Source organism: Akebia trifoliata, chromosome 1 (genome assembly GCF_017979445.1).
Source record: "Akebia trifoliata isolate Shusen 1 chromosome 1, ASM1797944v1, whole genome shotgun sequence".
In the NCBI taxonomy this organism is placed as follows: domain Eukaryota; kingdom Viridiplantae; phylum Streptophyta; class Magnoliopsida; order Ranunculales; family Lardizabalaceae; genus Akebia; species Akebia trifoliata.
The window spans coordinates 31,403,308-31,416,127 of NC_141375.1; the positions used below are offsets into that span (position 1 = coordinate 31,403,308).

Here is a 12,820-nt window from a genome sequence, read left to right on the forward strand (position 1 = left end):
TTGAGAAATGGATTTAAAATAAAACCCTGAAATACACGGAATCAACATGACGAAAATCTAGAGATTTACATAGATTTGAGGTGGACGTTACTAAAATAAAGTTCCATGAATCTGGACCGAAAAAGGAAGAAAAATCATTCTAATTGATACACCAGATTTGAAGGGAGATAATATCAAGGGAAATCATGTGCAAACCAGGAAAGAATCTCTATAAATAAAAAGGGAGCAACACACAAAAGGTATGTTCTGATTCTGGGAATAGGGGAAAACTTTGCTCATTTTTGTATTTATTTTTTGATTAGATCGTCGAAGAGATTGTGGTGCAGCCACCCCCACCGCTCAAGACAAACAAAATCAATATCAGAGATGTAGATCTCGAGATAGCATAAGAAATTGCATCTATAATTGGTATCCATCCTCTTATTTTGACCTTTAAACCTTTTCGGTCCAACATAACTATTTAAGTTTCACATATTAAAGATTGAAGAGGGTAGAGATAATAGACATTTTTGCATGAGGTTGAATATAAGGGTACTCAAGTAAAATTTATGTTCTCTCTTATAAACCAAGGTCAGAGTGTACATCATCATTTAGAAAATGTAGGGGTATCTAATATATTCACCAAAACCCAGAGGGTTATTACCAAATTACCTAAACAATTCTTTTGATGTTGGACAGTTGGAGGGAGGGAAAAAGAATCATCTTTTTGAGAGAGAGAGAGAGAATCTGCGTTTCCAATCTTCGGATCTCCGAATCTTCTGTAAGTTTTTTCTTTTTTTTTTTTAATTTTTTTTTTTTGTTAAATATTGCTCTTTGTTTTTTGGTATTTTTATATCTTTATGGGGTTTAAGGTGCTTTAATGGCGGAACGTACTCTCATTTGATTGGGGTTTTGAAATTTCGTCTAATTTTATAACTTTTCTCCATATAGTTGTTCCTATTGAAGAATTTCTAGTTGTTTTTAACTGACTGGTTTTTTTTTTTTTATCCCTAGATTTCCACTTTATTTGATTCATTAGTGGTAGTTTGATCTCCCCTCTGTACTTAAAGGTTGTATTTTTTTGCTTTCGCGCTGCGTATTGATCTATTTATGGTCCGTAACTCAGTATATGGTATTGGAATTTCAGTCACAAATTCCCATTTTGTTAAGCTTTTAGTGTTTCTTTTAAGAGTCCTGGTTGATGATATAATTGTAACATTTTCTCTTGTTGGTTTCTGCTCAGAATTTGATATAAGATTTTGATTTTGGAGATGTTTATGGGAGACACTTGGATTGAAGTTAGTTAAGCTCTTAGGTTTCATTAGTACTGGCAACGAAGTGCGGGTAAATTATGGCGGAAGCAACATGAAGTTGACAGGGCAGCAAATGGAAATTGCCCACCTAACCATACAGGCGAAGCCATAATAGAAAAAAATGAGGATCACAACGGAAATGGGGTACAAGAAATTGAAGAAGATAGAGAAACTGAGGCTTTGAATAAAGACCATGAATCAATGCAAGAGAAGGAAGTTGAAACTGTGAAAATGGAGGACGACAATGAGTCCAAGGAAGAGGAGTGCAAGAATGATGACGAGAAGTCTGATGAGAGTAAGGAGGAAAAAGAGAGTGAAGAGGAAAAAGGATCGAATAAGCATGGAGGGTAAAGAATATTGAGGGAAAAGAGGATGGCAAGGAAAAAATAGGTAATGAACCAGTTACACTTGCTGCTTTATCTCTTGATTGTCCTGCATGTGAGCGGAAGTTTGTCGAGAGGTTGGTTACTTCTATCCAGAAAGAGCAGGCGAACGAGATCCTTATCGGGAAGGTGTTCTCTTTTTTTTTTTTTCTGTTGTTCTTGAGTTCTGCATGTTTGATTTTCTGGAACTTGGTTTCTCTTGTACACTTGAAATTCGCAGGGCCGGGGCACTGCACTAAAAGATATACCAAATGGTATGTTTGTGTAATTCTTTTAATTTCATTTTTAATTTGCCTTTTAATATTTTGATGAAAGCTCACATTGTATAACTATATAACCTTATTTTTATATTTAGACCAACATGCTTTATGAAGCTGGATGTTGAGCACTCAATGAATTAAATGTCCATAAATTGAGCATAGAAAAGATGGAGTTGGTTAGATGGATGAGACATAAGATTAGGAAAGACAAAATAAAAATAAAAAATAGAAATGATAACATTCGAGGGTTTTTAGGTATAACCTCACAAAGAAGATTGACAACAATTCTAGTGATGGGTACTTTGTTGTAAGTCATGGCATCTAAGAGATCAGATGAGCCAGAGAAAATGAAATGGATGAGGTAGTATGAAAAGATATGAAGATAAATGCTTCAACTGAAGATATGACCAATAATAGAGTTGATTGGAGAAGTAGGATTTGTATCAACCCAATATTTGAGATTTGAGATATGTCAGAAGATAATGATGGTGATGGTTGTTTCGTTACATTAATGTGGAACTAAAAATAAGGCGAATTTTTATAAGACTTGAGTATGCATTATGGAGAGTTTGGTAGTCCAAAACATACGATCTCTTTTAGAACCTTCAACTTGCACATTTCTCTTTAGTTGGAGCTGTTTTCAGGCTTTGTTGCGCATGACTAAACTGTCTAAATTGTCTTCCTCTTAATTTATCATTTATTAGGGTTTTATGAATGCTTTCATTTCTAATTTTATCTTTCTCACTCTTTACAAACATCTAGCTTAGCTCTACATCTCTTCTATGCTTAATTTATGAACACATTGTTTCCTCTTACTTTTAATTTGATTGTGATGTATCTGTCACATGGCACTCTAGAAGTGCGCACCTATACTTTAACCTCCAATTTCTAATTTTATGGACAAGTCTCATCAATCTCTTCATTCTTATGGATCTCAGAACCAAGGCAACGAAAATGGTCGATTTATAATATTTCTTAGAATCCTTTTGTTTCTACTTGTGCCATTACTAAAGTTACATACCATGTGCTTTGTCTTGATCTTGATTATTCTAAAGCCATTGGACTCCAAAATAGCACTCACTAGAATTATGATTTTGTGTTGGTTCTCTGGTTTCATTGAGTAACACTATGCCATATGCAAATAACATGTATTAAGGCACCTGCAAATGAATTTGGGCAATCAATTCTTGTATATAACAAGAGCAACTAAATACTGACTTAAAGCTGATTTTTTTCTTTGATCAGTACTGACGTAAAGCTGATCCCTTATGCAAAATACCGAACTATCCCTTTTTTAATTTTTCTTGATTTTTAGTTGCAAACTTTTTAGATTTAGGCCTTGCCTGGTAGCAAATCATTTGCAAATGCAAATAATTTTCTGAAATCAATTATAGTGGTGCTTGGTTACACAATGCAAATAATTTGCATGGATCACCTAAATTCTTAAGAAATTTCAACAAATGATTTGTGGCAGATAAAGCACTGCAAATCATTTGCAAAATCACAATGAAAGTTTTTATTGCAAAGACTAACCAAGCACAAAAAAAGATTCACAAGAGATTTCCCAATGGTTACCAAGTAATAGTAAATCATTCATCGCAAACCATTCGCATTGCAAAACATTTATAGTGCAAATGATTTGTAGTGTACCAAGCAGGGCCTTAATCATGAAGTTTGTGAAAGCTTTGACACCTTAAAAAGTTGTAATTAAATCGAAGCTAGAAATTAAAAAGGAGTTGCTCACTTTGGTGAAAAAATAAACGCAAGTCCATCGAAGATGGTTGGATCATGTTCATGTGCAAGGCCATTGATGACTCTAGAGAGAAGTGATGCACTGGTGCAGGTTGAAGACTCTAAAAAGTAAGGGGATGCTGAAAAAAGAAGGCATGCACATTAGCTGAGGATCATACGATGGCTGAAAAGAAAGATTCATTTAGCCGACCTTAATAGTTAGGTACTTGGGGCAGTGCTTGGATTATTGCACCATTGTGCATGTGTGAAGTTCATAAATTTCCATTTGCAGCATAGGCCATTTATCTTTGTTGCGATGTTTTATCCCTACATGTATATCTGATCTTTCTGCCCTTAGTTTTTTAAGTTTGTATATTTTGTTTCGGGTGGAACACATTCTAGAAAGTTTTATAATCAGTTGTACTCTGCTGCAACACGTACTTTTGTTTATAATCCTGTCACTGTTGGTGTGGGTGAATCTGATGATGGGCACTCTATCGATGTTCACTTGTACTTCTTTTCTGTTAGATGGTTGTGATTTTCAAAACATGATGTTTACTTCATGGAGAAACAGAAGAGTTCGAATCTTAACGCTTCATATTTTGATATTTCAGTTGCATACAAGGTATCAAGAATGAAGATCGATGAGACTAGTAAAATGCTTCACATGATTCTTTTTGGAAGGAGGGGAAAGGTAATATCAAATGTTACTGGTGGTTTTTCTGTATTTTATTTTGTTTCATACCGTTCCAAGTAATTATGAATGCTTGCTCTTATTAAATCTACTTTCGAGTTTTGGAAACTTAAAGTTGTCTGGAATTTCTTGGTTTGGACTAGACTTTTATCGTAGGAATTTTTGTTGTATGGTTAGGAACATTGAATTGGTGCACTTTTGGGGTTATGCTCTATCCATGGCGTGGGTCACCAATTGTATGGTATGAATTCAGGTACATGTAAAAGGAGAGCTAGGATGAAACCATGATATATTAATATGGTAATGCTAGCGTCATTCTATCATTCCTTTTCAATTTTTGTGGAATTTAGGTGATTCAACCATTCTTGTTAAATATTTGCAGACTTCTGTGTTTTGGATTGGTTAGTCGATTTTTGTTGAACAATCCCAAATCTGGCATTTGTGACTTGTTTTGTAGGCATTTCGTTTCAAAAGCAACCTGTCACAGTTTTCTGGCTTTGTGTAGCATGAGAATGAGGTAAAGAAATTCGTACTTATAGAAGAGATTCTGACATTTTGATCTTAGCCTTTGGTTCTACGTTTCAGGGAGCTGTGGACTCAAATTCTTTGTCTTGTCTTTATTGTCTAAGTACGTGGATGATTTGATATATTCATGGTGAGTTTTCTGATTATTTATGCCAGATGCATCTCCTTCGGTTCCCTAATTTGAATTCTGGCTTAATTGCAGGAAAAGCAAAAAACTTAAATAAAGGAAAATTTGACAAATGCATCAAAGAGAAACTGTAGGGATTCTGCAATTTGTTGATATGCATGTTACTAAAATTGCAACAAGGAAGGTTTGTTGAATTATTACTTCTACATATTTATGCTGGTTAATCAATCTCAATATTTGTACCCGTCAAACTAATGAAATTACTTTCCTTTTAGGATGTTTGACCACCATCTTTAAACAATACGATACCTGTTGGACGGATTATATCTAAAGGAATTAATCCTAGGAGTTGTAGCCGTCCAATGAGATTGCTTTCTTTTCTGGCTGTTTGACTGCCATCTTTATTAGCCTTCTCTCTCTCCATTTTTTTTTTCTTTTGCATGACTGAATGTTTAGAGTAGCAGGTCAATGCGACTTTTAGGTTATGGCCTTTCCATGAGTTGCTCACCAACTGAATAATTTGGGTCATATGACTGTGAAGCTTTTGGAATGTTATTCGACTGTTGAAGCTGATCTTGAAACTTTAACATGAAGGAAGATATTGTAACCAAACTACTAGAATTTTTGGCCGCCCCTCAAATGCTACACCCGACATGCTACTTGCAGAAAAGGATCAGGTTTTTTCTTTTGCTTGAATGAAACTATTTTAGATGATGGTACTCGAGAGGTTTTTTGTGTGTGTGTGTGTGACTCAGATGTCTTATATTCTTTTCTTTTTCTCAACATATTGTCAGTCAAGTAAAGCTAAAAAGCGTAAGAGAGAAATTAAAGGAAGTTTCGAGGTCTGGAGGCACAACTACAAAGCTCACAGTAAGGGTGTCTCTTTTCCTAGCGAACCCCACTATGCGGATGTGTGGATTTGATGTAAATTTTGCTTGATAGGAAAAATGTTCCCATAGATTAGTAAGTTTAAAGTTGCAGATTCTATCAGCTATCTTTCAAAAATGAATTACAGATGATGATACTTTTGGGTCTGCCCCGTGTGTTCTGGAAAAACAGTCCATATTTCTATGAGTTAACTTTGGGTTTAAAAGAGAAAAGAAAACAAAGAAAAACTCAAAATATTAACATAGAATTGATTGTCAAGAAGATTATGCAGTTTAGTGATGATTTTTGTATCTTTGACCATATTCCAGAGAAACGAAGACAGACTGATGACACTCCTAAAGAGAAGAAGATTGTACCTGACATGAAGGATGAGTCTCAAGAAGATGAAGATGAAGAAAATGAGAATGTTGTTTCCCAGACGAGGTTGCTGAGCATTCTGAAAGCGAGGAGAATGACAAATCTGAAGAGGAAACGGAAAAACATAAAAAAGGTTCAAGGAAGTCATCATCAAAGAAGGAATCTTCCAAAAATTAGTTACCCCAAAGAAAGCCACTCCCGTAACTTCATCCCCCCCCCCCCCCCCCCCCCCCCCAATAAAATCATCATCCAAGCAGTCTTAGAATGATGATTACGGTGATACAAGTCCAAAAGTATTCTCCAGGAAGAATAAAAATGAGGAAGCAGTTAAGAAGAAATCCTCAAGTTGGAACAAATCAACCAAGGAAAAAGACAAGGAGAAAATTGGTAATTCTTGTGCTATTTCCATATTCTGTTTTTATGTTTCTTCATTTGTAATGAAGTGGGGAAGTGTTTGCTATTATTGTCAAAAAAGGGGGAAAAGGTTTTGGTTTCAAGCTTCTCATTTATTATTTTATTTTTATATCTGTGAAGTGAAGACAAGGACAGAAAGGTGACAAGGACTGAAGTTTTCTTTCTGACCTGAGATTTTTCATGGCTTCATGAAAGTAAAAAGGTGGATAAAAGGAAGGATAGATGCACAGTGGACCCTGTCCCCTCTGAAGATGAAATAAGGAAGGTGATTTGTTGAAATTTTGAAAGAAGTCAGATTTTAACACGGTAAGCTGCTTTCTAACATTGTCAGTAACAACCATCAGTAACATTAGACAGAAGGAAATCTTGAGTGTACATTGCAAGTTGAGGGTAAGATTTAGAATTTCAATGACCCAAACATTCTGACATGGGGACATATCCATTTGCCAACTGCCATATAATTACTCCAATCTTCCCACAGCATAGCATGGATTGGATGGTTAGGATCATAAAACTGGGTCTAGTTTTGTCCTGGATTTCAATTGTAGGACTCAATGAATTGTCGGTTGATCTCATTCCATGTGCCATGTTTATGGTAGGGGAGAACTTCTGGTCTTCATATCCTGGCTCAACCTTTACTTTTTCCATTTGAGTAGAACTATTTAAACCCAACTTTTATTAGTTTTTTTTAATGTCATGTGCAATTTAATCTTTTGTTTGGTTTTTTCATCAGTTTTCGTTTATAATGTGACTTTGTATTTTATGGATTTTTCTTTCAGGCAACATTCACCGACATTCTCAAACAATTAGGTACGTGTCCTAATCCGTGACGTACATTTTAACATGCTTAGTTTTCTGGACCATCAATAATCAACATCACTTGTGCCATCTTTATAGTACATCAATTAATGTTATGTTACATAGCAAAAAAAAAGAAAAAAAAGAAAAAAAAAGGAGGAAAAAATCATCAACTAAGTATATTTTGGTAAAATGTAAAAAAAATGTTCAGAACCCCAGTACATGTTTCTTACATGTGGTGTCAGGAATAATTTACTCCCATTTGATAAACTTTGATGTTGTGGGTAAGTGAAATCTACTGCCTGTTTTCAGCGAAGCATTTTGACACGGATCTCTCACATAGAAAGTCGTATATAAAGATCATAATCCAGGAAGCCAGGAGAGAATGAGGATGACAAAGATGACCAAGTCAAAAAGGAAGATTATCAAGAACCTACTGCCCAGTAAGTGGAGACTCAATCACACTAGATGAAAGTATGAAACCTAACTATAGTATACTACGAACATCGATACATTATATTTTATCTTCTCCTTTACCAACTGTTTACTACCCTTCGATACCCCTTTTGCCTCCCTAGAAGGACCAGCTTCCATATAATACAATGTAACATAATGTAATACTCTTATATAGATAATGTTACTGTCTTGTTGTTTATCTGATTGTTCATAGATAACCATGGCTGAACCAAATCTATGATGGTTTCTTTTTAAATGGAGAATTTTGAGCACATGGTATGTTTGTGGGCAATGGCATCATATGTATATATAGTGGTCCCCATCGATTTAATGGTTCTTATAAAAAGGTTTAGTAGTGGGTGAGCCACGTGTAAGAGTGGACCCAAAGCTCCCATTTATTTCATGAACTTTCCAACTTTGAGAAAAGTTAGGGTGCATCATGCCCCATAATAATTAGAATAGATCCGACAGGGTGGGGTCCCCATTTGTCTTCTTAATATGGGAACTCAGTTGGGAGAATCCGTTATTGCGCAGTGATCAATATTTGCAGTTTGATTTCATCCCCCGGGAAAGGAAACTTTTTAAGATTACTAACTTAAAAACACTGTTTTAATTTATAGGTCTTCTTTCTTATCACTCCAATACATTTTGTAGATAAAATTGAAGGTCACACATTAAAGAAAACCTTTGACGGTGGTGGTGGTGGTCCCCACGCACTTTCATACGATCATAAGATTATTAATGGGATAAAAGCATCAGCAGCAGCCCTAGCTAGTAAAGTAAAGAAGAGAAAATCATCGTCACTACAGACAAATTATGCACTTGTGTAGTGGAAGTGGAACACTTACCACTTCCCCCAAACATCACTAAGATTATATTAATTATGGATATTAGGTCTTATTTAATTGCACTAATTCAAGCAGATGACAGCCGTCCGATCTAAAGACCAAATCAATATTAAGATGGTCCACTAACAGAGTAATCAATACGATGATAATTCACAATAGAGATTATCTTCACAAAAATCAACTCAATTTGAAACTTTTAAGTTATATAAGACAAATTTTGTCAATCAACATTGTCATCTTAAGATTGTCAGCCGAACACTCCCCATATGTATTCTAATTTCATTTAAAAATTTCTTCTCTAGGGACTCAACTTCTCTTCCTTATAATCAACTATCCAATCTTGATTTTAAAACTTGTTTTGACATATCCCATCTTGTCCACAAATAAACTAATTCGAGTTGTCCCGTTTAACAATGAGGCAAAATGGAGTGACTTTTGAGAAACAACCAGAGTTGAGATGACTTGATTTAAAGCCATGTATCCAAGTCTGTGATTACAAAGTTTGATGATTTGATGATTATTAGCAGTATACTTCAGTTGAATTTGGTCAGATTTAACTTGAATATGATGGGCCAAATCCAACATTATTATATACAAACAAGCTTTAAAGCTTGGTTTTAAGATTCGTTCTGATTCAGTTAAACGGGTATGACCCATACCCATTGGCAATGAGACAACTAGTTCACTTCACATGTGAGGATGGAGGGATAAGAATGTAAATTTATGTGATAGAAATGCACTTTTCATATATGGGAAAATGTCTATCTATCTGACGTGGCTTTGGCTAAGCTGGAGCCAAATCTGTAGCCAGCCGAAGACTCTCAACCCAAATGCAGACTCTCTAGAGGTCCGGTTTTCACCGACCAAGAGCCAACGTGGCACGTGCCAGAGTATTCAACGGCCCAGATGTTCCGAACTCTCAACCAATCAACGGCAAGAGATAATACAACTAGAGCATACTTATCGAGAAACGAGCGGTTCTTAGACCATCCACGTGTCTTTCACGATGCGTTATTAGACCTAAGATCCAACGGACCCGGCATCCGCTACCAAACACTCTCTCTACACGAAAAAAAAAAAATATATCAAAAAATCGTTCCGGATTGGAGCTTTCCCGGCGTCTAGAAATCCTCTTACCGGAGACAGACAATTCTCACCGCTTTCTTATCAAAGCCTGTACCACAAACCCTAATTTCTTCCTTGACTCTCTGAATTTGGTTAAACTCTTCAATCTCAAAACCTAGTTTCTCTTTCAGGTTTTATCGCATGTTGAAGAACAAACAAACTTCTTGTTTTTGGGAAAAAAAATACAATTATTTTGTCTGTTTGTAGCCGAAAAAAATAATTTTGTTAATTTTTTTCCAGCAAATTCGTTGATTGGGAGCTCTTACGCTGTTTTTTTTTTAAATTGTGGAAACCGTAATTTCTTGATCTTCTACTGTCTCGCATAAAGATCCAATTTTTCTTATTTCAGAAGTAATAAAAGAAGAAAGCTTTGAATTTGGTCGGATTTCATGGCGGATTCCGACAATGAATCTGGTGGTCAGAATAACAGCAACGCGAACAGCGAATTCTCGCAGAGAGAACAGGACAAGTTCCTTCCAATCGCTAACGTAAGCCGAATCATGAAGAAAGCCTTACCTGCAAACGCAAAAATATCTAAAGATGCTAAAGAGACGGTACAAGAGTGCGTATCAGAGTTCATAAGCTTCATAACAGGAGAAGCCTCAGATAAGTGCCAGAGAGAAAAGAGAAAGACAATCAACGGTGATGATCTTCTCTGGGCCATGACCACTTTAGGTTTCGAAGAGTACGTGGAGCCATTAAAGATATATCTTCAGAAGTTTCGAGAGATGGAGGGAGAGAAGACCACGATGGGTCGACCAGGTGAGAGAGATGGTGCTAGTGGTGGTGGTGGTGGTGGTAATGGCGGTGTTGTAAATTCTGTCAACAGTGGGGGTGGTTTCAATGGGAGTGGGATGTACGGTGGAATGCAGTCGACTATGATGATGATGGGACATCATCAAGGACAGATGTACGGTTCAGGTTCATATCATCAGATGGCCGTTGGTAGTGCTGGGTCAGGAAAGGGCAGTTCGGGCAGCGGCGGTGGTGGTGGTGGTGGTGGTGGTGGTGGGGCTTCTACTGGTAGACCAAGGTAGGTTTAGGTCAATATTATTATGATGATGATGATGATGTGTTCATGATGGATGTGATAATGATGTTGATGGTTTGATTTTCTATGGTTATTATTTTGTTTTAACTTTGGAGTAGAAAGATTTTTAATTAGGGTATTTTGTAATTTGGGAAGAAAAATTAGATACAATCACAATGGGGAGGAGCCGAAGAGAGAGAAGATGTGTTGTAACATAAAATGTAATCTCTAATGATAATGTTGATGATGATGGGTTAGTTCTTCTGATTTAAAATTAAAATATTGTGATTTGTAATTATAAAAAGTATGATAATAAGCACTCGAGATATTCTAAAATTAAAATTTTGAAAGATAAGAAATGGGTTTTAATTTTGATTTGTTGAAGTAGAAAATTCTGGCATTTTGCGTGTTTGTTCTTCAAGCTTTTGGAGTAAAAAAAGTTTAAAATCCATATAGAAGAAGAGTGAGTAACTCGTGCATTATGGAAGAGTTGCAGTAAAAGCTTTGTTGTTTTTTACGTGAAACTCGTTCAATTTAACTTTGCCTATTTGAAAACACTAGCAGCACTATGCCTACTAGAAAACACTAGCACTAGCACTAGCACTGGCCTCAAAACTCAATGGAACCAATTCGTGTTTTCAACTAGGGGTGCAACTTGATTCGGGTTAGAGCAAAATCAGACTCGAACTGAATCGATTTGTTTTATAACCGAATCAATCCAAATCGATCTTATTTCGGTTAGGTTCCATGGGTTGGAAAGGAAGAGCCAAATTCCCTCCATCTCTCCCATTGTCAAATTGTTTTGCAGTTTGAGAGAGTGACAGAGAGAGAGAGAGAGGGACGCACCGTCGACACAGCCGCAATCGTAGACGCTGAGAGAGAGAGAGGGGGGGACACACCGTCGACACAGTCGCAGCCGCAGACGCTGAGAGAGAGAGAGAGAGAGAGAGGGGACGCACCGTCGACACAGCCGCAGACGCTGAGAGAGAGAGAGAGAGAAAGGGGGGGACGCACCGTCGACACAGTCGCAGCCGCAGAAGCTGAGAGAGAGAGAGAGGGGGGACGCACCGTCGACACAGTCGCAGCAGCAGACGCTGAGAGAGAGACAGAGAGAGTGGACGCACCGTCGACACAGCCACAAATGTTGGGAGAGAGAGGGAGGGACGCACCATCGCAGCTCACACCGACGCAGACTCAGATGCAGCTGCAAATCGCACCGTCGCAGACGCAGATGCAGTCACAGGTCACACCGTCACAAACATAGAGAGAGATGAGCGGGTGGCTGCCGGTGGCAGTCGCAGGTCACACCGTCACAAACATAGAGAGAGATGAGCGGGTGGCTGCCGGTGGCAGCCGCAGGCCGCAGAGGCAAGAGCTCAGAAACGAGAGAAAGAGAAAGAGACGAGGGTTTTGTAAAAAATTAAAATATAAATCTAATATTTTATTTTATATTAATATTAGTTCGATTTTTGGTTTGGTTCGATTTTTTATATTATATGAACTGAGAACCGAATCGAATTCATCGATTTTTTATTTTATAAACCTGAAATCGAACCAAACCAATCCAAATTCTAAGGTTCGGTTCGATTATCTATTTGAACCGAATTAAGTTGCACCCCTAGTTTCAACTCATAAAAACTAGATTTTTTTTTTTTTTTTTTTTTTTTTGGAGAATAAAGATAATTAATTTTTTATTCTAAAATATTAGTAGATTTAAATATATTTTTATTCAACTCATCCAAGTTAACTTGTGAGTTGTCTACTCGACTCGTTGAATATCAAGATTTTGAGTTTAAAAACAATGGCAGAAAGTAGGCGAGGAAGTTGGCTTGGTTGGGAAACGCATGTGTGCATGGAAAGTAGGCGTAGGCAAATGGATTGGGGTAAGTGGT

The 12,820-nt window shown here is 36.8% G+C and overlaps 2 protein-coding genes across 41 annotated transcripts; both read left to right on the forward strand.

Moving 5' to 3' along the window:
• The first annotated feature begins 221 nt into the window (after window positions 1-221).
• Window positions 222-8,197, forward strand: LOC147411745 (DEK domain-containing chromatin associated protein). 40 transcript variants are annotated; one of them, XR_015180917.1, is made up of 14 exons: window positions 222-239; window positions 679-760; window positions 1,223-1,804; window positions 1,896-1,929; window positions 4,281-4,360; window positions 4,538-4,613; window positions 4,818-4,877; window positions 4,946-5,015; window positions 5,088-5,689; window positions 5,807-5,882; window positions 6,209-6,644; window positions 6,792-6,977; window positions 7,451-7,481; window positions 7,782-8,197. XR_015180917.1 is itself a non-coding variant. In XM_086451817.1 (14 exons), the coding sequence occupies exons 8-11, from the start codon at window positions 5,125-5,127 to the stop codon at window positions 6,263-6,265; spliced, it is 288 nt and encodes a 95-aa protein (XP_086307943.1). In that variant the 5' UTR covers window positions 570-760; window positions 1,223-1,804; window positions 1,896-1,929; window positions 4,281-4,360; window positions 4,538-4,613; window positions 4,818-4,877; window positions 4,946-5,015; window positions 5,088-5,124; the 3' UTR covers window positions 6,266-6,644; window positions 6,792-6,977; window positions 7,451-7,481; window positions 7,782-8,197. The 40 variants fall into 40 exon arrangements, 1 of the variants encoding a protein (XP_086307943.1); XR_015180916.1 differs by lacking the exon at window positions 222-239 and adding an exon at window positions 351-368; XR_015180928.1 differs by lacking the exon at window positions 222-239 and having other exon boundaries at window positions 566-760; window positions 5,088-5,196; window positions 5,477-5,689.
• A 1,605-nt stretch (window positions 8,198-9,802) lies between these two features.
• Window positions 9,803-11,178, forward strand: LOC147411746 (nuclear transcription factor Y subunit B-3-like). Its single transcript, XM_086451962.1, has 2 exons — window positions 9,803-9,990; window positions 10,248-11,178. Exon 2 carries the CDS (start codon window positions 10,288-10,290, stop codon window positions 10,933-10,935), a length of 648 nt encoding a protein of 215 aa, XP_086308088.1. The 5' UTR covers window positions 9,803-9,990; window positions 10,248-10,287; the 3' UTR covers window positions 10,936-11,178.
• Window positions 11,179-12,820: the final 1,642 nt, after the last annotated feature.

Bases quoted from the DNA above. Each gene is read 5' to 3' on its own strand.
- LOC147411745 (XM_086451817.1), top strand. From the start codon at position 5,125: ATGCATCAAAGAGAAACTGTAGGGATTCTGCAATTTGTTGATATGCAT. The intron at 5,197-5,606 runs GTTTGTTGAATT...TTTAACATGAAG, and splicing joins CTAAAATTGCAACAAGGAAG to GAAGATATTGTAACCAAACT. The intron at 5,690-5,806 runs GTTTTTTCTTTT...ACATATTGTCAG, and splicing joins TACTTGCAGAAAAGGATCAG to TCAAGTAAAGCTAAAAAGCG.
- LOC147411746 (XM_086451962.1), top strand. From the start codon at position 10,288: ATGGCGGATTCCGACAATGAATCTGGTGGTCAGAATAACAGCAACGCG.